The sequence below is a fragment of the Oncorhynchus nerka genome, linkage group LG3 (genome assembly GCF_034236695.1).
Source record: "Oncorhynchus nerka isolate Pitt River linkage group LG3, Oner_Uvic_2.0, whole genome shotgun sequence".
In the NCBI taxonomy this organism is placed as follows: Eukaryota; Metazoa; Chordata; class Actinopteri; order Salmoniformes; family Salmonidae; genus Oncorhynchus; species Oncorhynchus nerka.
The window spans coordinates 23,562,352-23,588,851 of record NC_088398.1 but is presented as its reverse complement, the minus strand read 5'-3'; the positions used below and the strand labels follow the sequence as shown (position 1 = coordinate 23,588,851).

The following is a 26,500-nucleotide window of genomic DNA, read 5'->3' as shown; positions in this document are numbered from 1 at the left end:
CTACCAGACGAGCTAAACTATTCTCCACTCCAATTTGCATACAGATCTACAGATGACGCTATCTCTATTGCACTCCACACTGCCCTTTTTCACCTGGACAAAAAGAACACCTATGTGAGAATTCATTGACTCGGGCTCAGCGTTCAACACCATAGCTTATTGATTAGCTTTGAGGGCACTAAGGACCCTGGAACTAAACACCTCCCTCTGCAACTGGATCCTAGACTTCCTGATGGGCCGCCCCCAGGTTGTAAGGGTAGGTCACAACAAATCCGACACGCTGATCCTCAACACAGGGACCCCTCAGTCCCCGCATGTACTCTCTGTTTACTCATGACTGCACGGCCAGGCACGACTCCAACACCATCATTAAGTTTGCAGGTGACACAACACTGGTATGCCTGATCACCGACAACGACGAGACAGCCTATAAGGGAGGAGGTCAGAGACCTGGCCGTGTGGTGCCCGGATAACAACCTCTCCCTCAACATGATCAAGACAAAGGAGATGATTGTGGACTACAGGAAAAGGAGGACCAAGCATTCCCCCATTCTCATCAAAGGGGCTGTGGTTGAGAGCGTCCAAGGTCCTCACCAACAAACTAACATGCTCCAAGCACACCAAGACAGTTGTGAAGAGAGCACGACAAAACCTATTCCCCCTCAGGAGACTGAAAAGATTTGTCATGGGTCCTCAGATCCTCAATAGGTTCTCCAGCTGCAACATTGAGAGCATCTGGTTTCATCACTGCCTGGTATGGCAACTGCCCGGGCATCCGACCGTAAGGCAGTACAGAGTACAGTACATCACTGGGGCCAAGCTTCCTGCCATGCAGAACCTCTATACCAGTGTCAGAGGAAGGCCCTAAAAATGGTCAAATACTCCAGCCACCCTAGTCATAGACTGTTCTCTCTGCCTCAGCACGGCAAGCGGTACCAGAGCGCCAAGTCTAGGTCCAAGAGGCTTCTAAACAGCTTCTACCCCAAGACATGACTCCTGAACATCTAATCAAATGGCTACCCAGACTATTTGCATTGCACCCCCCCCCCCCACCCCCTCTTTTACGCCGCTGCTACTCTCTGTTATTATCTATGCATTGTCACTTTAATAACTCTACCTACATGTACATATTACCTCAATTACCTCGATTAACCAGTGCCTGCGCACATTGACTCTGTACCGGTACCCTCTGTATATAGTCTCGATAATTGTTATTTTACTGCTGCTCTTTAATTACTTGTTCTTTTTATTTCTTATTCTTATTCATATTTTTTAAACTGCATTGTTGTTTAGGGGCTGGTAAGTAAGCATTTCACTGTAAGGTCATCACCTGTTGTATTCGGAGCATGTGACTCATACAATTTGATTTGATTTGATTTGTTTCCAGAGTCTGATATGGTGCAAGAATAGATTGTTAGGGCTGAAAATCACGTTCCTCTCAAACAACCCCACATACAGATTGGCATAATTTGGTGCCATTTTACAACCCATAGCAGTTCCCTTCTGGTCAATGAATATGTCATTTTCCAATATGACAAATGTCTTAGTCAGAACAATCTGAGCAAGTTCAACAATACAGTTAGTGCTAGTGAGTGTACCAGTGGGTCGATGACTAAGACAGGCTTCCCTGGTGGGGGATATTTCTACACAGGGATTCAACATCAAAGCAAGCCATAAGCGTCTCCCCAATGATATTGTGCATTGTCTCGAGGTAGTTAATTATGTCCATAGAACCGCGTACATATGCATGGAGTGACACCACACTGGGTTTTTAGAAAGAAATCTCCAAAAGCAGAAATATTTTCAGTCAATGAGTCAATGGTCACAATCGGTTAATTAAGTTAACCATCTATTCTAGCTAACGTCAGCTTGCAAGAACGGGGGGTATTTCTGTGTTCATATTTCAGAAGGACATATGGATTCTTTAGACATTTCGAATGGTTAAAAAAAAGCATGCTGAGGGCAAATTGAGCCACTCTACAAATTATTACTAACCCAAACACAGTGGGGAACAATGAGGGCCTTCTTATAAAATAATAATTATGATTTGAATTATATTATTATTCTTAATTATGTTCGGATTTAATCTCTTCAGTTTTTGTTGGGAAGGGTTAACACTGAAGAAATAAAAGATCCAATCAGGATTTTTCTTTTGTGGTCTCTGCGGAAATCTAGCTAGATAAGTCAGCCATTGGTTAGGCCATCAGAAGCTAGACAGAAGGCATCTGCCATTCAACTGTGTTAGGGCAACATTTCGGAGTGACAGCGCAATCAACCAATCACATTTTGACTTGTAATGGGTGGGACCGATTTTACAAAAAAACATGTGGCTATTTCTGCCTTCTCAAAGGCCAATAGGTCACTGCGCAATAGAGAATGGTAGTTTGGCCTCCCGGGTGGCGCAGTGGTCTAAGGCTGTGCCACCAGAGATTCTGGGTTCGAGCCCAGGCTCTGTCGCAGCCGGCTGTGACCGGGAGGCCCATGGGGCGGTGCACGATTGTGCCAGCGTCATTAGGGAGGGGTTGGCCGGCAGGGATATCCTTGTCTCATTGCGCACTAGAGACTCCTGCGGCTGGCCGGGCACAGTGCACGCTGACCAGGTCGCTAGGTGTACGGTGTTTCCTCCGACACATTGGTGCGGCTGTCTTCCGGGTTGGATGTGCGTTGTGTCAAGAAGCACCTCTCCCAAGTCAGTACGGGAGTTGCAGCGATGAGACAAGACTGTAACTACCAATTGGAAACCACGAAGTTGGGGAGGAAAAAGGGGTAAAAAAAAGAGAATGGTAGATTTCCCACAGATAGCTAGGTATCCTTTGTTGTATACTAGTTTGCAGCGGCTGCAGCAAATGTTATTGAGTAGGATGTTGTTGCTAATTTGTTAGCTTCTCCCTTTTCAAGAAAAACTTCAACAAGAAGTGAACCTTTTACTGCAGTGGGCTAAAGTCACACAAAGTGATTCTTGGTAGTCTTAAACAAATCTACTTTGTAACAAAAGTATACACCTCACACACATGGTTATGGGCTTAAAAAAAGACACCTGTACCATGTGAGTGGAACACAAATAGCCTACTAACCAAGACTTCGGACCAAACTTGTTCAATACCTGGTTTGCATACCCCTTGTTGCCTTAGTTAGCATTTACTGGTAGATATCATAAATTGAACCGGCTTTCCTACCTACCCTACCCACTACCGATGACATTCTTCTGTGAGCTGCTCCATTTCATAACCAGTTGAGAGCTGTGTGCGTTGGAATGCCCGCACATGTACAGCGCATGTGAATATACTTTACATGCTTTGCGATTGTGCAGGCTACTTTGTGCATCATTTCACTATTGTACTACATAATTGATCAATCGTATATCTCCACTCCACTAATTTGGTACGCATCAGTGGGGATTAAGAAGGGAATATACTGAAAGGAAAGTGGTATAAGGCTTGGACTTGCATATAGCCTCCACTACACCACTGGCCCTCTGTGTTTTACAAAAAGTGTACTCTCCTACATGAGTGCGCTGGTATTGCTGTTGCTGCCTTTTCATCATCATTACTTCAGTCACACACTGAAGGCCTAGGTCCGATAGGTTCGCCACTGTGCAAACATGTCAATAACACAGTGCATTCGGAAAGCAATTCAGGCCCCTTCCCTTTTTTCACATTTTGTTACGTTACAACCTTATTCTCAAATTGATTTTTTTTTAAAACACACAATACCCCACAATGACAAAGTGAAATCAGTTTATGAATTGTTGCACATTTATTAAAAATTAAAAACAGAAATAACTTATTTACATAAGTATTCAGACATTTTGCTATGAGACTCGAAATTGAGCTCATGTGCATCTTGTTTCCATTGATCATCCTTGAGATGTTTCTACAACTTGATTGGAGTCCACCTGTGGTAAATTCCATTAATTAGACATGATTTGGAAAGGCGCACACCTGTCTGTATAAGGATCCCACTGTCGACAATGCATGTTAGAGCAAAAACCAAGCCATGAGGTTGAAGGAATTGCCCGTAGAGCTCCGAGACAGGATTGTGTCGAGGCACAGATCTGGGGAAGGGTACCAAAACATTTCTTGCAGCATTCAAGGTCCCCAAGAACACAGTGGCCTCCATCATTCTTAAATGGAAAAAGTTTCGAACCACCAAGACTCTTCCTAGAGCTGGCCATCTGACCAAACTGAGCAATCAGGGGAGAAGGGCCTTGGTCAGGGAGGTGACCAAGAACCTGGTTGTCACTTTGACAGAGCTCCAGAGTTGCGCCGTAGAGATGGGAGAACATTCCAGAAGGACAGCCATCTCTACACCATCTCTACCAATCATGTATTTATGGTAGAGTGGCCAGATGGAAACCACACCTCACTAAAAGGCACATGACAGCCCGCTTGGAGTTTGCCAAAAGGCACCTAAAGGACTCTCAGACCATGAGAAACACAATTCTCTGGTCTGATGAAACCAAGATTGAACTCTTTAGCCTGAATGCATAGTGTCACATCTGGAGGAAACCTGGCGACCATCACTAGCATGGTGGTGGTGGTGGTAGAATCATGCTGTGGGGATGTTTTTCAGCATCGGGGACTGTGAGTCAAGAACGAGGGAAAGATGAACAGAGCAAAGACCAGAGAGATCTTTGATGAAAACCTTCTCCAGAGCGCTCTGGACCCTCAGACTGACATCCGACAATGAGACAAGATCGAGACACTTAAAATGTGGTCTCAAGACTGTCTCGAGTACTATAACACTGACTCAAAAGTTAGCTTGATCTGCAAGCTCTTTTTTTTTATGTGAACCTTTTTTTAAACGTTTTATTTGCTATTGGGACTGGGCATCAAATTCCCTTAATTGCAGAGTTGGGTCACTGAGGTGGTCGGTTTTCAATTCACTAACACGTGTGGTTTGTGCAGGCGGAAATTTGGAGTCGGATGTTATTGTAAACTTTGAAATTAGAAACAAGCATGGTAACAAAAATTCGTTGTTACACCTCTGTAATTACAGGCTGCAATTACCACCAGTTACAGGGTAACTATGAATTATTACAATTGTTTAGAATACATGTTACAGTGTAATTACATATGTAATTACACTGTAATAAGGACCCCTTAAGAAGTGTTACCTTCTTTTTCATTAGACAATTAATGAGGCTAACCATGTTGATGGACACCAGATTTGACTGTTACAGCTACTGTACATGCGTCATGAGATGGATTAGTGCAAGTCCTAACCTTGTAATGAAGGTAGGCCTTAAAGTTTCAATATGCAGAAATGGCTTGTTTTCTGGTTGCTAAGATTCTAGTAGTTCGCCTAATTTCAGTTTATGTGACAAAACAAGCCGCGTAGAGAATCATTGTACCATCTGAACTGCTGTGAAATATATTTTAAATAACCAAAAATATTGTATTTTCAGCTTTTTGACATTAGTGTACAAAACCAAAAGCAAAAGATGCTAAAACGACTAAACATAAGAACAGCAAGCATAGAAATAGCGCAAATATACCAGATCTACCGCTTCTTAGACTTGCTTTCAAAGACGACGACAGATCTATAACTCAAATTTCTATATGAATTTGGTCAGGTAGCAAATGTCACTATCACGAGTGAGTGCGGAAAGGAATATTTTAAAGGTTCAATTTGAATTCATTTCAAATGACATTTTGATCATCCTGTTGCAATTAGTATATGCAATTCAATATTATCACCACAAAGAGTCAGCACTAGCATTCGTAAACAAACCCCTAGCCAGGTCTCGTAATGTAAGGTTGTTAATACATACCTAGCACAAGGTAGCGGTTCATAAAAAAAATACACTATGTTTCTTCATTGAAACTACGAGGACAATACACCTGGGTAAAATATAGTTGTGTTTTGGAGGAAGCAGATGAAGAGCTAGGAGAGACATTGGTGAGGGGGAGAGAAGGGCTGACAGTGGTTAGTTACTGTTGCTACCTATCTTTTGATGTAAACAATGTGACGGACCATTCTTGATACACACAGGAAATGGTTTAGGATGAAAAACCCAGCAGCGTTGCAGTTCTTGACACACTCACATCGGTCAGCCTGGCACCTACTACCATACCCCGTTCAAAGGCATTTCAACATTTTGTGTTGCCCATTCACCCTCTGAATGGCACACATAAACAAACCATGTCTCAATTGTCCCAAGGCTTTACAATCCTTCTTTAACCTGTCTCTCCCCCTTCATCTACACTGATTGAAGCAGATAGGGATCATATAGCTTTCACCTGGATTCACCTGGTCAGTCTGTCATGGAAAGAGCAGATGTTCCTAATGTTTTGTACACTCAGTCTATACGTATGTATGAATATAAATATAATTTTGACTTTGGAATGTAATTTTCACAGTTTCTGAACGAGAAATGTGACATTTGTGACATTATGACTACAGTACTGTCCTTCACCACTAGATGTCCTTAGAAGCTTCAGCTGGGGACCAGGCCAGGAGAGGATAAGCCTGAGCGCTTATGTTTAATTGATGTGGCCAGGGTAAAAAAAATATTAAAAACAATCTCTGTGAGGTAGATCACACGGTCTCCAGTGAATAAGCCTCATCTATGCCAGTGATATTCCCTTTAATCGCCCATGCAATGAATAGATGAGCCTGTAAGTATGAAAGGGCATCATATATCAACTACAGGAGCCTGTGGCGGTCTATGGTTCTGGGGCTAGGCAATATGGAATGACACCTGACCGCGGGTTAAAGAGTTCAAATGTTGATAGACAGTAGGCTTTTATGAAGGCCTCGAAGTCCAGGATATTGACAAGATGGCAGTTTTGCTGAGGAACATTGTTCAACCTAGTTGGGGTATACCTCATGGGTTTCTATGACATTGGATTGGCAATTAAGTCGGCATGATGACAGGTGAAGAAAAACAAACAACTTCAACATGTAATTAGTAGGTGCAGGTGTAGGATCAAAGAGTTTACCTCAGAATGATGCTCTCTCCTTCCAGCACTGTAATGTTGTCGGGCAGGGGGCCGAATTCGGCTCCGTGCACACTTGGCCCTGCCAAGGAAGATGAGAGAAGAGAGGGAGGAGGGTGAGCATGATGCCGTTGTAACAACAACAGACGGTCCATTCGCATTCTCAATCCCCAAATCCCCTGGTTGGCATCTCAGCCGCCGCGGTGCTGAGTACCTCATTGATCCAGGTCAGGCTGGATGTGTTTGGTGGTTTACTTAGTTATTTGTCATAAATATACAAACAAAGGTGTTGTAGCGTACGCACTGACCCCCTGTATTATTTGAATAATGATTTGTCCCCCCCAACCCCACCCCACCCCATGTGTGTGTGTGTCTCATTGAACAGTGTTGATAATGAGCCAGGGGAAGAGGAGGATTCACGCAGGGACGTCAGAGCGTGAAATGAAGGGACACAAACGGCAACAGGAGGGATGTGTACAGTGAGGCTCACCCTGCCTGCAAATAGACACACGCACACACACACCAAGACAGTCACACAAACGCACGCAAACACACACTACCACAGGAAAGAAACTAAATGGAAAACTGGGGTTGATACGTGTTGGGCATCGTGTGTCTATGAAAATGCCAGTTTTGTTACAAATTTAACCAGAACCATGGTTAATACATATTCACTAATACTGACTAACTTTATAGGAAATGAACACAGGTCTCCTAATCAATCTCTCAAGCACAAGCCCACGTGCTAGTGAGTAGCCAGCTAATCTTTATACTTCCAAGTTTAGCAAACTTGGCTGTATTTGCTAGATGACAAGGTGGAACAGTTGAATGGTTATGAACACCCCCTTCTGTCCGTCTCCAACTGTTTGGACGGCATGCCAGCTTGTCCACTTTGTTCAGAATGGGAACGAGTTTCCAATTCCTTATATGATAGTGTTTGATGATTTTAGCACAATTATAAAACACAGACTAGACAGCTAGTGTAAGTCTTTGGCTACAATGTTACTAGTGGGACATAGTACCACAATGCCACGCGCGACAACCTGAGCATTCCTTTTCCAGAATCAACGTTCATTGATACTCCTGTTTTAGTTGTGCCTGCTCTACCTAAAAAGGGTATCAATAGAAAGGTTAATTTCTCCTCTATTACAGTAAAATAATGACTCAATGTGTTTCGGTGTCCATGCGACCGATTCTGTTAGACCAACCCTCAAATGCAAATGCAGAGTTGAAACAATAGTGTGTGATTGCTGCCTGCAATTCGGGGCATTCCTGCATGTGGAACGCCTGGAGCATCCCGTTGGTTCCTGCAATCGAGCATGCCATCTTCATGCTTGTGTGACACTTTTGATATTCTGGATTTCTCCTGATTGTCTATGTGATTCAAATGTGGGTCAAGAGTGGTCTACCGATGTCCTAGCTAGCTACCAGTGTCGCCCCCACCTCCCGCCCTCCTTCGCTCCCAATTGCCGAAGACTTGCCCTCACCGTCGTTAACAGAACTGTGGGAAAGCAGTGCCTGACAGGTGGAGGCGAAGGACACTGTCTACCGGTGTCCTAGCTACCTATCCAGCTTGCTGTGTACCAGAGTCCTAGCAAAACAATGTACCAATAGAAGTATAAAGTATAAAGAAGTATAAAGAGGTGTTCCTGCAGATGCAGGAATTAGACTTGGGCGGTATACCGTATATACCATATACCGCATACTCCGGTATTTATTTGGAAATACCCACAGGATGTTTTTTCAATACCGGTATTGACGGTATTTGAATATTTGTGACTACTTTTTAAGTATATACCTGCAGTCAATTTGTGCAATATGTTAGAAGATAAAGCAGGTGTGTCCGGCTGTGTATTGACAGGGGTCGCGTTTTATATTGAAAGTGTTTTTTTTGTTTGTTGCTTCAATAGAGTGATCAGGGACTTGCAACTACAATTTTCTTTCACAGAAAAGACATTAGTGCAACACCTTCAGCAGAAAATAGCCTCATTTTCATTAGATGACAACAGAAGTGCAACGCTATTTGGCTGGCAGCCACACAAGTAGGCAAAAACTATGCATGGCAGTCATACTGTATATATCATAGAAAGAATGTAACCAGCTACATTTCTTAATGTTTTTTGTTCAAGTCTTGCATTTTACTGGAGAAAAGTAGGCTAGCGACACCTATAAAAGTAGCAGAGAAAAGTAGGCTAGCGACACCTATAAAAGTAGCAGAGAAAAGTAGGCTAGCGACACCTATAAAAGTAGCAGAGAAAAGTAGGCTAGCGACACCTATAAAAGTAGCAGAGAAAAGTAGGCTAGCGACACCTATAAAAGTAGCAGAGAAAAGTAGGCTAGCGACACCTATAAAAGTAGCAGAGAAAAGTAGGCTAGCGACACCTATAAAAGTAGCAGAGAAAAGTAGGCTAGCGACACCTAGAAAAGTAGCAGAGAAAAGTAGGCTAGCGACACCTATAAAAGTAGCAGAGAAAAGTAGGCTAGCGACACCTATAAAAGTAGCAGAGAAAAGTAGGCTAGCGACACCTATAAAAGTAGCAGAGAAAAGTAGCTACACGTCAGTCAGAACACTTGTCTGCTGATAGAATGCACGCTCGTGAATTCTCATCCAAGTGGAGAAAGGCAACTGAAGCACAAAATCAGTTCTGATGCCCAGCAGAAACTCCAATAAGAAAGCATTTGAGATCTGCGTTTACAAAACGCAGCAAGATATTTCTGATGCGTGTCATATTTGTTTTGCTGTATGAAAAACCAAGCATTCTGCAATAACACGATCCCTAAGTTTAACTTGCTAGTTATCTAAGTGGCTGAATTAATAAGGTGACAGGGCATCATATCGTGTTGGCTTTCTGCTGTGTTCGAGAAGTCAAAGCCCCTTTGGAGTTATCTGTGCTGTCACTGCTATTTTTAGACTTTCTTGCATTTTTTTTCTCCTCTCGGTTCTCGGTCAGTCTGCTCCTCCCCCATCTTCTCACAGAGCAGGCAGGCAGGTTGCCATAGCGACTCCAGACTCCTCACAGAGCAGGCAGGCAGGTTGCCCTAGCGACTCCAGACTCCTCACAGAGCAGGCAGGCAGGTTGCCCTAGCGACTCCAGACTCCTCACAGAGCAGGCAGGCAGGTTGCCATAGCGACTCCAGACTCCTCACAGAGCAGGCAGGCAGGTTGCCCTAGCGACTCCAGACTCCTCACAGAGCAGGCAGGCAGGTTGCCCTAGCGACTCCAGACTCCTCACAGAGCAGGCAGGCAGGTTGCCCTAGCGACCAGACTCCTCCTCACAAAGCAGGCAGGCAGGTTGCCCTAGCGACTCCAGACTCCTCACAGAGCAGGCAGGCAGGTTGCCCTAGCGACTCCAGACTCCTCACAGAGCAGGCAGGCAGGTTGCCCTAGCGACTCCAGACTCCTCACAGAGCAGGCAGGCAGGTTGCCCTAGCGACTCCAGACTCCTCACAGAGCAGGCAGGCAGGTTGCCCTAGCGACTCCAGACTCCTCACAGACACAGGGTGTATGCTGCTCCAGAGCTAGTACTGTCCATTTACACAATGTCTCTCATTCACATTCGCTTGTAAATGTCCAAACTCACCAAAAATGGGATTCAGGTAGCTCCTACCTATATATGTATAACTTTATGAGCGGGACTGCCTGTCTTCTGGACGCAATTGCACCCTTCTCAGCTGAAACTGCTTGTCAGAGAGGAAGAACTGATCTCTCATCTTTGTTGTTGTGAGTGACAGGGGGAGGGGCTTGGTGTGTGTGTGTGTAAATGATAAAGTTGCACACAGCATAGAAGGAGCGAAGGAGATGAGACCAAAAAGACAACATGAGAACAAGCGGACATAAATGCTCATGTTTTCAAAATGAGGAGGCTACAGTACTGCTGAAGCTTCCTCTCCTTCAATTATATTTTGGAAATATGCATCAACTGACTCTGCAAACAAAGATAACAGCAGCCATACAGTGCTATCTTAGCAGTGATATACTGAGGCAGGTCTATACTCTGCATGGCACCAGCTCTGTCCCTCCCTGCCAAATGTCAGCATGCGCATCAAGTCCACCCTTACGGTGCCCATATTATGACACCCTCACTGTCTGAGGGTCATGTCTACATTTGACCTCAAATGTTTTTGGGGGTTTTGCATTTTAGCTAACCCTAACCCTTTTCTTAACCTTAAACCTAATTCTCCCAACCTGCAACGTTAATTCTCCTAACCTGCCGCGTAAGATCTCCTAAACCTGCTACGAAAAGTCCATTTTGACAAAAGCGAAATCCCTTCTAGACAAAACCCTGTCTGAGTCCTTCCTAGATCGTCAACCAATCCCCCCCTCCCTAACGTGTCCATAATATCTCTATGCCGGTGCTGCTGCTGCCGCCACCGCCTTGCCTCTAAGGTTTAATAAACAGCGAGTTATGAGAAGAAACGCTGTGCGGTCAGGAGTTGAGAAGCACCTGGAGGTTTGTCTGATTAATGCAAAGAGGTGCGCTAAGACAATACGCGCTAAGCTTGGCAAGTGTAATTCCAGGCAGAGAGGGGTCTGAAACGTGACAGTCATAAGCAGTGCAGCATCTGATGGCCAATTGCTCACGCTTTTCATTTCAACACGGTCTCTTGGTGGAATCATGGCTTAATTGCACAGCGTAATGAAAAGGGGCAGGCTTTCCGATTCGCGTCACGATCTCATAAACAAATAGCTAAAAAAAGAAGAAGAAGGTGAACCTAATTATGGATGGAAATGACGGTCAATGGCAATGGGAAATTAAGAGATGTTATTTTTCCAAAGTATTGAAATGAATACTAAAGTCTAAACAGAGTAGTTGTATTAAGTTGAATATGAGTGTGTGTGTGTGTCTGAAGATCCACCAATTTCCATGGTCCTTCGAGACAGTTATTGTGTGTGCGCGCCTGTATAGTGTGTGTGTGTGCGCCTGTATAGTGTGTGTGTGTCCCCAGTATGTGCGCATTTGCTTTAAGTGTGTCAGCCACCAGCAAGGACAGGCCATCCCCCAGTGAGAACTAATGGCGCCTTGAAGGATGGAGAGGGATGGAGAATGTCCATGAAAATCCTCCGCTAAAAGCCATAATCACATTAGTGTGCTGCTTGCTGCTTGCTGCTGTGCTATCTAGGCTGGCCAAGAAACCCAGGAAGGAAGAACACACTGGCTGCATCAGCATCACTACCTCTCACTGCATGGGGGAGGGGAGACATTAGTCATTGTGTCCAATGTACTGTATAACCAAGGCCTAGGAAATGTCACCATCGGTAGGTGTTTGTTAAAGGCCAACGGATCGCAAAGTGTTTCTGGTTGAAAACTGCCTATGTGGCATCGATGTTAGTCAGAAACACAAAAGTGTAAGTAGAATCACTTTGGTCATAAAGTCAGTATATTCCAAAACAGAGTTTTGTGAGATTTGTGTAAGTGAGGTCATCAGAACGTGCATGAGGGTCCGGTTTGTTTTTACAATCACGCCCACTAACACGGGATTGTAACGCCTAGGGAGAATTGTCATGCACGGAAAAACAGCTGCGTTGATTGCGCTCCAGCCAATCGTGGGAGCAGAACATCCAGGCAGTGAGACAGACCTGCACATTACGCAGCGCCTATATCCTATATCCTTATTTATCCTATAATAATTCAGACTATTTTGAGGAAGTGGTAGTGGCTATGTTGTTTTTACTGTGACTCAAGAGGGACAATCTCGTTTTTTTTTCTTAATGACCAGCAGAAAATCAGATGCACAATCGGTGAGTTAAGCCGCTCTTTAAGGTTATTTCTATGAAACAACCTTGGATATACTGTATCCTATACCATGCTTTGTGCACGTGCCACACTGCACAGTAGGCTATATTACTGTGCGTCCTCAGTTGTTCTTTCTTAGTGCCCTGCATTGTTTACTAGGTTTTTATTTAGGTTAATTTAATTCAGTACCAGGGCTCAGCTCAAAGGCAGGTGGGACACATGCTGGAGCACACAGACGTACGTAGACACACACACACACACAAATGATGTATGCATAAGCTGAAGCCTGAAAACAACACGTAGAAGGTTACACACCAGAGTCCTGCTATTCCCTATTCCCCACTCAATTCACATTTTTACAGCTCAATTGTCACCTTGATTCTAAAACCTGTATCGCCCTGCCTTTACCCTCCCTCACTGCACACGGTGTTAACCAGGTCAACACACACAGCCCACACTTACTCAGTCACACTCACCCACAGCCATGTGTATATTTACAAACAGAAACACACAGCAACTGAGTCAGTTATCGACACGCAGAAACACACTCACTCATGCATACACGCCATCACAACCCCTGTCCCCTCTGTCACTCACTTAGAGCGTGCGCTGTGCATGAAGGCTGCCGCTTTGACCTTGGTAGGGGGGTGAAGGGCATCGCATCGAAGACGAGGAGCTAAAGGGCGTGTGCGATTGTCTGTGCTGTCTCACCACTGGACAGTTGTATGTGCGGAGTCAGGGTCCTGTCAATTAAAAAACTACACAGTCGAGAAGGGGGGGTGTAAGGGTTGATGGGGTGGACGAAGGACAGATGACGACAGAGCGTGAAAACACCTGCTAGACTGCACATGCCCGCCACACTTCAGCATTAATAACACAGGGAGAGAGACCGAGAGAGAGAGAGAAGCAGCAGTCCAGGTAGAGAGATAGAGAGAGTGAGCGAGAGAGTAGGCACAACTGCAACAACATAACCAACAGAAACGGGTCACAACTCCTGCTGCTCTGTCGCTCGCTGGGTGTGTACATAGTCAATGGTAGGCTTTGAGGGGACTCGTATGGTAGGTAAAACAGTTCGCTGTTATAGTGAAGGTATAAACTCGGCAGCAGAAAACCCAAACATTATATTTGACCTCTCAGATTCCCTATCAAATCTAAGGTTTCTCAATTTCTTTCTTAGGTTTCATCAAACCAATCTGACCCAGAAAACTTGAGCCTACTCCTTCAGTATGGTGAATCACTAAAATGTTACAGAAATAACTTTGTAAAAAGAAGGAACAGCACGTCAGAAATCAGCTCAATGTAATTGAAGAATCCATAACCTAACCACTTCTGGAAAAATTGGAAAACACTAATCAAACAACAACAACAACAACAACAAGAGTTATCTATCCAAAACTGAGACGCATGGATAAACCACTTCTCCAATCTTTTTGGCCCTCTAACAAAGAACATGCAGCAAAAACATATATATGATCAAATACAAATCGTAGAATCAACTACTAAAGACTTCCAGATCCCACTGGATTCTCCAATTACATTTAATAAACTACAGGACAAAATACAAACCGTCCAAACATAAAGGCCTGTGGTGTTGATGGTATCCTAAATGAAATGATCAAATATACAGACCACAAATTCCAATTGACTATACTTTAACTCTTTAACATCATTGTTAGCTCTGGCATCTTCCCCAATATTTGGAACCAAGGACTGATCACCCCAATCCACAAAAGTGGAGACAAATTTGACCTCAGTAACTACTGTGGGATTTGCATCAACAGCCACCTTGGGAAAATCCTCTGCATTATCATTAACAGCAGACTTGTACATTTTCTCAGTGAAAACAACGTACTGAGCAAATGTCAAATGGGCTTTTTACCAAATGACCATACGACAGACCACGTATTCACCCTGCACACCCTAATTGACAAAGAAACAAACCAACAAAAACAAAGGTAAACTCTTCTCATGCTTTGATGATTTCAAAAAAAGCTTTTGACTCAATTTGGCATGAGGTTCGGCTATACGCATCGATGAAAAGAGGTGTTGGGAGGAAAACATACAACATTATAAAATCTATGTACTCAAACAACAAGTGTGTGGTTAAATTTGGCAAATAAAATGTGGGGTGAGACAGGGATGCAGCTTAAGCCCCACCCTTTTCAACATACAGTGCCTTTGCGAAAGTATTCGGCCCCCTTGAACTTTGCGACCTTTTGCCACATTTCAGGCTTCAAACATAAAGATATAAAACTGTATTTTTTTGTGAAGAATCAACAACAAGTGGGACACAATCATGAAGTGGAACGACATTTATTGGATATTTCAAACTTTTTTAACAAATCAAAAACTGAAAAATTGGGCGTGCAAAATTATTCAGCCCCTTTACTTTCAGTGCAGCAAACTCTCTCCAGAAGTTCAGTGAGGATCTCTGAATGATCCAATGTTGACCTAAATGACTAATGATGATAAATACAATCCACCTGTGTGTAATCAAGTCTCCGTATAAATGCACCTGCACTGTAATAGACTCAGAGGTCCGTTAAAAGCGCAGAGAGCATCATGAAGAACAAGGAACACACCAGGCAGGTCCGAGATACTGTTGTGAAGAAGTTTAAAGCCGGATTTGGATACAAAAATATTTCCCAAGCTTTAAACATCCCAAGGAGCACTGTGCAAGCGATAATATTGAAATGGAAGGAGTATCAGACCACTGCAAATCTACCAAGACCTGGCCGTCCCTCTAAACTTTCAGCTCATACAAGGAGAAGACTGATCAGAGATGCAGCCAAGAGGCCCATGATCACTCTGGATGAACTGCAGAGATCTACAGCTGAGGTGGGAGACTCTGTCCATAGGACAACAATCAGTCGTATATTGCACAAATCTGGCCTTTATGGAAGAGTGGCAAGAAGAAAGCCATTTCTTAAAGATATCCATAAAAAGTGTCGTTTAAAGTTTGCCACAAGCCACCTGGGAGACACACCAAACATGTGGAAGAAGGTGCTCTGGTCAGATGAAACCAAAATTGAACTTTTTGGCAACAATGCAAAACGTTATGTTTGGCGTAAAAGCAAAATCTACAATGGAATGGTTCAAAAATAAACATATCCAGGTGTTAGAATGGCCAAGTCAAAGTCCAGACCTGAATCCAATCGAGAATCTGTGGAAAGAAGCAGTACAGGTAGAGAGAGAGAGATGCAGCAGTACAGGTAGAGAGAGAGAGATGCAGCAGTACAGGTAGAGAGAGATAGATGCAGCAGTACAGGTAGAGAGAGAGGTGCAGCAGTACAGGTAGAGAGAGAGATGCAGCAGTACAGGTAGAGAGAGAGAGAGAGATGCAGCAGTACAGGTAGAGAGAGAGAGAGGTGCTGCAGTACAGGTAGAGAGAGAGATGCAGCAGTACAGGTAGAGAGAGATGCAGCAGTACAGGTAGAGAGAGAGAGATGCAGCAGTACAGGTAGAGAGAGAGAGAGAGATGCAGCAGTACAGGTAGAGAGATAGAGAGATGCAGCAGTACAGGTAGAGAGAGAGAGAGATGCAGCAGTACAGGTAGAGAGAGAGAGATGCAGCAGTACAGATAGAGAGAGAGATGCAGCAGTACAGGTGGAGATAGAGAGAAATGCAGCAGTACAGGTAGAGAGAGAGAGAGATACAGCAGTACAGGTAGAGAGAGAGAGAGAGAGAGAGAGAGAGAGAGAGAGAGAGAGAGAGAGAGATGCAGCAGTACAGGTAGAGAGAGAGATGCAGCAGTACTGTTAGAGGGTAGAGAGAGAGAGAGAGAGAGAGAGAGAGAGAGAGAGATGCAGCAGTACAGGAAGAGAGAGAGGTGCAGCAGTACAGGAAGAGAGAGAGAGAGATGCAGCAGTACAGGTAGAGAGAGATGCAGCAGTACAGGTTGAGAGAGAGAGATGCAGCAGTACAGGTAGAGAGAGAGAGATGCAGCAGTACAGATAGAGAGAGAGATGCAGCAGTACAGGTGGAGATAGAGAGAGATGCAGCAGTACAGGTAGAGAGAGAGAGAGATACAGCAGTACAGGTAGAGAGAGAGAGAGAGAGAGAGAGAGATGCAGCAGTACAGGTAGAGAGAGAGATGCAGCAGTACTGTTAGAGGGTAGAGAGAGAGAGAGAGGTGCAGCAGTACAGGAAGAGAGAGAGGTGCAGCAGTACAGGTAGAGAGAGAGATGCAGCAGTACAGGTAGAGAGAGATGCAGCAGTACAGGTTGAGAGAGAGAGATGCAGCAGTAGAGGGTAGAGAGAGATTCAGCAGTACAGGTAGAGAGAGAGATGCAGCAGTACAGGGAGAGAGAGAGAGAGAGAGATGCAGCTGTTCTTCCACTAACCTCATTGCAACTCCCCTCCAAGTCTCCGACCACTACCTTGTATCCTTTTCCCTCTCGCTCTCATCCAACACTTCCCACACTGCCCCTACTCGGATGGTATCGCGCCGTCCCAACCTTCGCTCTCTCTCCCCCGCTACTCTCTCCTCTTCCATCCTATCATCTCTTCCCTCTTCCCTGCTCAAACCTTCTCCAACCTATCTCCTGATTCTGCCTCCTCAACCCTCCTCTCCTCCCTTTCTGCATCCTTTGACTCTCTATGTCCCCTATCCTCCAGGCCGGCTCGGTCCTCCCCTCCCGCTCCGTGGCTCGACGACTCATTGCGAGCTCACAGAACAGGGCTCCGGGCAGCCGAGCGGAAATGGAGGAAAACTCGCCTCCCTGCGGACCTGACATCCTTTCACTCCCTCCTCTCTACATTTTCCTCTTCTCTCTCTGCTGCTAAAGCCACTTTCTACCACTCTAAATTCCAAGCATCTGCCTCTAACCCTAGGAAGCTCTTTGCAACCTTCTCCTCCCTCCTGAATCCTCCTCCCCTCCCCCCTCCTCCCTCTCTGCAGATGACTTCGTCAACCATTTTGAAAAGAAGGTCCACGACATCCGATCCTCGTTTGCTAAGTCAAACGACACCGCTGGTTCTGCTCACACTGCCCTACCCTGTGTTCTGACCTCTTTCTCCCCTCTCTCTCCAGATGAAATCTCGCGTCTTGTGACGGCCGGCCGCCCAACAACCTGCCCGCTTGACCCTATCCCCTCCTCTCTTCTCCAGACCATTTCCGGAGACCTTCTCCCTTACCTCACCTCGCTCATCAACTCATCCCTGACCTCTGGCTACGTCCCTTCCGTCTTCAAGAGAGCGAGAGTTGCACCCCTTCTGAAAAAACCTACACTCGATCCCTCCGATGTCAACAACTACAGACCAGTATCCCTTCTTTCTTTTCTCTCCAAAACTCTTGAACGTGCCGTCCTTGGCCAGCTCTCCCGCTATCTCTCTCAGAATGACCTTCTTGATCCTAATCAGTCAGGTTTCAAGACTAGTCATTCAACTGAGACTGCTCTTCTCTGTATCACGGAGGCGCTCCGCACTGCTAAAGCTAACTCTCTCTCCTCTGCTCTCATCCTTCTAGACCTATCGGCTGCCTTCGATACTGTGAACCATCAGATCCTCCTCTCCACCCTCTCCGAGTTGGGCATCTCCGGCGCGGCCCACGCTTGGATTGCGTCCTACCTGACAGGTCGCTCCTACCAGGTGGCGTGGCGAGAATCCGTCTCCACACCACGTGCTCACCACTGGTGTCCCCCAGGGCTCTGTTCTAGGCCCTCTCCTATTCTCGCTATACACCAAGTCACTTGGCTCTGTCATAACCTCACATGGTCTCTCCTATCATTGCTATGCAGACGACACACAATTAATCTTCACCTTTCCCCCTTCTGATGACCAGGTGGCGACCGCATCTCTGCATGTCTGGCAGACATATCAGTGTGGATGACGGATCACCACCTCAAGCTGAACCTCGGCAAGACGGAGCTGCTCTTCCTCCCGGGGAAGGACTGCCCGTTCCATGATCTCGCCATCGCGGTTGACAACTCCATTGTGTCCTCCTCCCAGAGCGCTAAGAACCTTGGCGTGATCCTGGACAACACCCTGTCGTTCTCAACTAACATCAAGGCGGTGGCCCGTTCCTGTAGGTTCATGCTCTACAACATCCGCAGAGTACGACCCTGCCTCACACAGGAAGCGGCGCAGGTCCTAATCCAGGCACTCGTCATCTCCCGTCTGGATTACTGCAACTCGCTGTTGGCTGGGCTCCCTGCCTGTGCCATTAAACCCCTACAACTCATCCAGAACGCCGCAGCCCGTCTGGTGTTCAACCTTCCCAAGTTCTCTCACGTCACCCCTCTCCTCCGCTCTCTCCACTGGCTTCCAGTTGAAGCTCGCATCCGCTACAAGACCATGGTGCTTGCCTACGGAGCAGTGAGGGGAACGGCACCTCAGTACCTCCAGGCTCTGATCAGGCCCTACACCCAAACAAGGGCACTGCGTTCATCCACCTCTGGCCTGCTCGCCTCCCTACCACTGAGGAAGTACAGTTCCCGCTCAGCCCAGTCAAAACTGTTCGCTGCTCTGGCCCCCAATGGTGGAACAAACTCCTCACGACGCCAGGACAGCGGAGTCAATCACCACTTCCGGAGACACCTGAAACCCCACCTCTTTAAGGAATACCTAGGATAGGATAAAGTAATCCCTCTCACCCCCTTAAAAGATTTAGATGCACTACTGTTCCACTGGATGTCATAAGGTGAATGCACCAATTTGTAAGTCGCTCTGGATAAGAGCGTCTGCTAAATGACTTAAATGTAAATGTAAATGTAAATGTAGAGAGAGAGAGATGCAGCAGTACAGGTAGAGAGAGAGATGCAGCAGTACAGGTAGAGAGAGAGAAAGAAAGAGAGATGCAGCAGTACAGGTAGAGAGAGAGAGATGCAGCAGTACAGGTAGAGAGAGAGAGAGGTGCTGCAGTACAGGTAGAGAGAGAGAGATGCAGCAGTACAGGTAGAGAGAGAGAGATGCAGCAGTACAGGTAGAGAGAGAGAGAGATGCAGCAGTACAGATAGAGAGAGAGATGCAGCAGTACAGGTGGAGATAGAGAGAGATGCAGCAGTACAGGTAGAGAGAGAGAGAGAGAGAGAGAGAGAGAGAGAGATGCAGCAGTACAGGTAGAGAGAGAGATGCAGCAGTACAGGTAGAGAGAGATGCAGCAGTACAGGTTGAGAGAGAGATGTAGCAGTAGAGGGTAGAGAGAGATTCAGCAGTACAGGTAGAGAGAGAGATGCAGCAGTACAGGTAGAGAGAGAGAGAGATACAGCAGTACAGGTAGAGAGAGAGATGCAGCAGTACAGGTAGAGAGAGATGCAGCAGTACAGGTTGAGAGAGAGAGATGTAGCAGTAGAGGGTAGAGAGAGATGTAGCAGTAGAGGGTAGAGAGAGATTCAGCAGTACAGGTAGAGAGAGAGATGCAGCAGTACAGGGAGAGAGAGAGAGAGAGAGAGAGAGAGAGAGAGAGATGCAGCAGTACAGGTAGAGAGAGAGAGATGCAGCAGTACAGGTAGAGAGAGAGATGCAGCAGTACAGGTAGAGAGAGAGAGAGAGAGAGAGAGAGAGAGAGGTAGAGAGAGAGATGCAGAGAGGAGAGAGAGAGAGCAGAGAGAGAGAGAGAGAGAGAGATGCAGCAGTACAGGTAGAGAGAGAGATGCAGCAGTACAGGTAGAGAGAGAGAGAGAGAGATGCAGCAGTACAGGTAGAGAGAGAGAGAGGTGCTGCAGTACAGGTAGAGAGAGAGATGCAGCAGTACTGGTAGAGAGAGAGATGCAGCAGTACAGGTAGAGAGAGAGAGAGAGAGAGAGAGAGATGCAGCAGTACAGATAGAGAGAGAGATGCAGCAGTACAGGTGGAGATAGAGAGAGATGCAGCAGTACAGGTGGAGATAGAGAGAGATGCAGCAGTACAGGTAGAGAGAGAGAGAGAGATACAGCAGTACAGGTAGAGAGAGAGAGAGAGGGAGAGAGAGAGAGAGAGAGAGAGAGAGATGCAGCAGTACAGGTAGAGAGAGAGAGAGATGCAGCAGTACAGGTAGAGAGAGAGATGCAGCAGTACTGGTAGGTAGAGAGAGAGAGAGATGCAGAGACAGGTAGAGAGAGAGATGCAGCAGAGAGAGAGAGAGATGCAGTAGTACAGGTAGAGAGAGAGAGATGCAGCAGTACAGTAGAGAGAAGAGAGAGAGCAGCAGTACAGGTAGAGAGAGAGATGCAGCAGGTAGAGAGGTAGAGAGAGAGAGAGAGAGAGAGATGCAGCAGTACAGGTAGAGAGAGAGATGCAGCAGTAGAGGGAGAGAGAGAGATGCAGTAGTACAGGTAGAGAGAGAGAAAGAGAGAGATGCAGCAGTACAGGTAGAGAGAGAGAGAGACAGAGAGAGAGAGAGAGGAGAGAGAGAGATAGAGAGAGAGAGAGAGAGAGAGAGAGAGAGAGAGAGAGAGATGCAGCAGTACAGGTAGAGAGAGAGAGATGCAGCAGTACAGGTAGAGAGAGAGAGATGCAGTAGTACAAGTAGAGAGAGAGAAAGAAAGAGAGATGCAGCAGTACAGGTAGAGAGAGAGATGCAGCAGTACAGGTAGAGAGAGAGAGAGAGAGAGAGAGAGAGAGAGAGAGAGATGCAGCAGTACAGGTAGAGAGAGAGAGATGCAGCAGTACAGGTAGAGAGAGAGAGAGATGCAGCAGTACAGGGAGAGAGAGAGAGAGATGCAGCAGAACAGGTAGAGAGAGATGCAGCAGTACAGGTAGAGAGAGAGAGAGAGAGAGAGAGAGAGAGAGATGCAGCAGTACAGGTAGAGAGTAGAGCAGTACAGGTAGAGAGAGAGAGATGCAGTAGTACAAGAGAGAGAGAGAGAGAGAGAGATGCAGCAGTACAGGTAGAGAGAGAGATGCAGCAGTACAGGTAGAGAGAGAGAGAGAGAGAGACAGAGTAGAGAGAGAGAGAGAGAGAGAGAGAGAGATGCAGCAGTACAGGTAGAGAGAGAGAGATGCAGCAGTACAGGTAGAGAGAGAGATGCAGTAGTACAGGAGAGAGAGAGAGATAGAGAGAGAGCAGTAGAGGTAGAGAGAGAGAGATGCAGATACAGGTAGAGAGAGAGAGAGCAGCAGACAGGTAGAGAGAGAGAGAGAGAGGTAGAGAGAGAGAGATGCAGCAGTACAGGTAGAGAGAGAGAGATGCAGCAGTACAGGTAGAGAGAGAGAGAGAGAGAGAGAGATGCAGCAGTACAGGTAGAGAGAGAGATGCAGCAGTACAGGTGGAGATAGAGAGAGATGCAGCAGTACAGGTAGAGAGAGAGAGAGAGATACAGCAGTACAGGTAGAGAGAGAGAGAGAGAGAGAGAGAGAGAGAGAGAGAGAGAGAGAGAGAGAGATGCAGCAGTACAGAGAGAGAGAGAGAGATGCAGCAGTACAGGTAGAGAGAGAGATGCAGCAGTACTGGTAGAGGGTAGAGAGAGAGAGAGAGAGAGAGAGAGAGAGAGAGAGAGAGAGATGCAGTAGTACAGGTAGAGAGAGAGGTGCAGCAGTACAGGTAGAGAGAGAGAGAGAGAGAGAGATGCAGCAGTACAGGTAGAGAGAGAGAGAGAGAGATGCAGCAGTACAGGTAGAGAGAGAGATGCAGCAGTACTGGTAGAGGGTAGAGAGAGAGAGAGAGAGAAAGAGAGAGAGAGATGCAGTAGTACAGGTAGAGAGAGAGAGATGCAGCAGTACTGGTAGAGGGTAGAGAGAGAGATGCAGCAGTACAGGTAGAGAGAGAGAGGTGCAGCAGTACAGGTAGAGAGAGAGAGAGAGAGAGAGAGAGAGAGAGGCAGTAGTACCGGTAGAGAGAGAGGTGCAGCAGTACAGGTAGAGAGAGAGAGAGAGAGAGAGAGAAAGAGAGAGAGAGATGCAGCAGTACAGGTAGAGAGAGAGAGAGAGATGCAGCAGTACAGGTAGAGAGAGATGCAGCAGTACAGGTAGAGAGAGAGAGAGATGCAGCAGTACAGGTAGAGAGAGAGATACAGCAGTACAGGTAGAGAGAGAGATGCAGCAGTACAGGTAGAGAGAGAGCAGAGAGAGAGAGAGAGAGAGAGAGAGAGATGCAGCAGTACAGGTAGAGAGAGAGATCAGCAGTACAGGTAGAGAGAGAGATGCAGCAGTACAGGTAGAGAGAGAGAGATGCAGCAGTACAGGTAGAGAGAGAGAGAGAGAGAGAGAGAGAGAGAGGAGAGAGAGAGAGAGAGAGAGAGGAGAGAGAGCAGTACAGGTAGAGAGAGAGATGCAGCAGTACAGGTAGAGAGAGAGAGAGAGAGAGATGCAGCAGTACAGGTAGAGAGAGAGATGCAGCAGTACAGGTAGAGAGAGAGAGAGAGAGAGAGAGAGAGAGAGAGCAGCAGTACAGAGAGAGAGAGATGCAGCAGTACAGGTAGAGAGAGAGAGAGATAGAGAGAGAGAGAGAGAGAGAGAGAGAGTACAGAGCAGTACAGGTAGAGAGAGAGAGAGAGCAGCAGTACAGGTAGAGAGAGAGAGAGAGAGTAGAGGTAGAGAGAGAGAGAGATGCAGCAGTACAGGTAGAGAGAGAGCAGAGAGATGCAGCAGTACAGGTAGAGAGAGAGAGAGAGCAGAGAGAGGTAGAGAGAGATGCAGCAGTACAGGTAGAGAGAGAGAGATGCAGTAGAGGGAAGAGAGAGAGAGCAGCAGTACAGGTAGAGAGAGAGAGCAGCAGTACAGGTAGAGAGAGAGATGCAGTAGAGAGAGAGATGCAGAGTAGAGGTAGAGAGATTCAGCAGTACAGGTAGAGAGAGAGAAGAGAGTACAGGAGAGAGAGAGAGAGAGAGAGAGAGAGAGAGAGAGAGAGAGAGAGAGAGAGAGATGCAGCAGTAGAGGAGAGAGAGATGCAGAGTACAAGTAGAGAGAGAGAGAGAGATGCAGCAGTACAGGTAGAGAGAGATGCAGCAGTACAGGTAGAGAGAGAGAGAGAGATGCAGCAGTACAGGAAGAGAGAGAGGTGCAGCAGTACAGGTAGAGAGAGAGATGCAGCAGTACAGGTAGAGAGAGAGAGATGCAGCAGTACAAGTAGAGAGAGAGAAAGAAAGAGAGATGCAGCAGTACAGGTAGAGAGAGAGAGATGCAGCAGTACAGGTAGAGAGAGAGAGAGAGAGAGAGAGAGAGAGAGAGATGCAGCAGTACAGGTAGAGATGCAGCAGTACAGGTAGAGAGAGAGAGATGCAGCAGTAGAGAGAGAGAGAGAGATTCAGCAGTACAGGTAGAGAGAGAGATGCAGCAGTACAGGGAGAGAGAGAGAGCAGCAGTACAGGTAGAGAGAGAAAGAGAGAGATGCAGCAGTACAGGTAGAGAGAGCAGCAGTACTGTTAGAGTACAGAGAGAGAGAGAGAGAGAGATGCAGCAGTACAGGTAGAGAGAGAGAGATGCAGCAGTACAGGTAGAGAGATGCAGCAGTACAGGTTGAGAGAGAGAGAGGAGCAGTAGAGAGAGAGAGAGGTGCAGCAGTACAGGTAGAGAGAGAGATGCAGCAGTACAGGTAGAGAGAGAGAGAGAGAGAGAGAGATGCAGCAGTACAGAGAGAGAGATGCAGCAGTACAGGTAGAGAGAGAGAGAGATGCAGCAGTACAGGTAGAGAGAGAGATGCAGCAGTACAGGTAGAGAGAGAGAGAGCAGTACAGGTAGAGAGAGATGCAGCAGTACAGGTAGAGAGAGAGAGAGATGCAGCAGTACAGGTAGAGAGAGAGAGAGAGAAAGAGTACAGATAGAGAGAGAGAGATGCAGCAGTACAGAGAGAGAGATGCAGCAGTACAGGTAGAGAGAGAGATGCAGCAGTACAGGGAGAGAGAGAGATTCAGCAGTACAGGGAAGAGAGAGAGATTCAGCAGTACAGGAGAGAAAGAGAGCAGAGATGCAGGGTACAGAGAGAGAGATGCAGCAGTACAGGTAGAGAGAGAGAGAGCAGCAGTACAAGTAGAGAGAGAGAGATGCAGCAGTACAGGTAGAGAGAGAGATGCAGCAGTACAGGTAGAGAGAGAGAGAGAGAGAGAGAGATGCAGCAGTACAGGTAGAGAGAGAGATGCAGCAGTACAGGTAGAGAGAGAGATGCAGAGTACAGGTAGAGAGAGATGCAGCAGTACAGGTTGAGAGAGAGAGATGCAGCAGTAGAGGGAGAGAGAGAGAGAGTACAGGTAGAGAGAGATGCAGCAGTACAGGGAGAGAGAGAGAGAGAGAGAGACAGGAGAGAGAGAGAGAGAGCAGAGAGAGAGGTAGAGAGAGAGAGATGCAGCAGTACAGGTAGAGAGAGATGAGCAGTACAGGTAGAGAGAGAGAGATGCAGCAGTACAGGTAGAGAGAGAGAGAGGTGCTGCAGTACAGCAAGATGGCAGTACAGGTAGAGAGAGAGAGAGCAGTACAGAGGAGTACATTCAGCAGAGAGAGAGATGCAGCAGTACAGGTAGAGAGAGAGATGCAGCAGTACAGGTAGTAGAGAGAGAGAGAGTAGAGATGCAGCAGTACAGGTGAGAGAGAGAGATGCAGCAGACAGGTAGAGAGAGAGAGAGATGCAGCAGTACAGGTAGAGAGAGAGAGCAGAGTGCAGGTAGAGAGCAGGTAGAGAGAGAGAGAGAGAGAGAGAGGAGAGAGAGAGAGAGAGCAGACAGAGAGAGAGAGAGAGAGATGCAGCAGTACAGGTAGAGAGAGAGAGATGCAGCAGTACAGGTAGAGAGAGAGATGCAGCAGTACAGGTAGAGAGAGAGATGCAGCAGTACAGGTAGAGAGAGAGAGAGAGAGATGCAGCAGTACAGGTAGAGAGAGAGAGAGAGAGAGAGCAGCAGTACAGGTAGAGAGAGAGAGATGCAGCAGTACAGGGAGAGAGAGAGATGCAGCAGTACAGGTAGAGAGAGAGATGCAGCAGTACAGGTAGAGAGAGAGAGATGCAGCAGTACAGGAGAGAGAGAGATGCAGCAGTACAGGTAGAGAGAGAGAGATGCAGCAGTACAGGTAGAGAGAGAGAGATGCAGCAGTACAGGTAGAGAGAGATGCAGCAGTACAGGTAGAAGAGAGATGCAGCAGTACAGGTAGAGAGAGAGATGCAGCAGTACAGGTAGAGAATGAGAGAGAGATGCAGCAGTACAGGTAGAGAGAGAGATGCAGCAGTACAGGTAGAGAGATGCAGCAGTACAGGAGAGAGAGATTCAGCAGTAGAGAGAGAGAGAGAGAGCAGCAGTACAGAGAGAGAGAGAGATGCAGCAGTACAGGAGAGAGAGAGAGAGCAGTAGAGGAGAGAGATTCAGCAGTACAGGTAGAGAGAGAGATGCAGCAGTACAGGTAGAGAGAGAGAGAGAGAGAGAGAGAGAGAGAGATGCAGCAGTACAGGTAGAGAGAGAGATGCAGCAGTACAGGTAGAGAGAGAGAGAGAGAGAGCAGCAGTACAGGTAGAGGTAGAGAGAGAGAGAGAGATGAGTAGATAGAGAGAGAGCAGTACAGGTAGAGAGAGAGATGCAGCAGTACAGGTAGAGAGAGAGATGCAGCAGTACAGAGAGAGAGAGAGAGTGCAGCAGTAGAGAGTAGAGAGAGAGAGATGCAGCAGTACAGGTAGAGAGATGCAGCAGTACAGGTAGAGAGAGAGAGAGATGCAGCAGTACAGGTAGAGAGAGAGATGCAGCAGTACAGGTAGAGAGAGAAGAGATGCAGCAGTACAGGTAGAGAGAGAGAGAGATGCAGCAGTACAGGTAGAGAGAGAGATGCAGCAGTACAGGGGAGAGAGAGAGAGTACAGGTAGAGAGAGAGAGAGATGAGCAGACAGGTAGAGAGAGAGAGATGCAGCAGTACAGGCCCTTGAAGAGAATTGAATTGAGCAGTACAGGTAGAGAGATGCAGCAGTACAGGTAGAGAGAGAGAGAGAGAGAGAGA

The 26,500-nt window shown here is 46.6% G+C and overlaps 1 protein-coding gene across 1 annotated transcript in view; it reads right to left on the bottom strand.

Annotated features, from left to right (window-relative positions):
* Positions 1-26,500, bottom strand: part of LOC115105212 (igLON family member 5-like) — a 182,615-nt gene that overhangs the window by 29,127 nt on the left and 126,988 nt on the right. Inside the window, exon 2 of the mRNA XM_065010027.1 lies at positions 6,945-7,023. Within this exon, the coding sequence (XP_064866099.1) occupies positions 6,945-7,023 (79 nt within the window). The remainder of the gene's footprint in view (positions 1-6,944; positions 7,024-26,500) is intronic.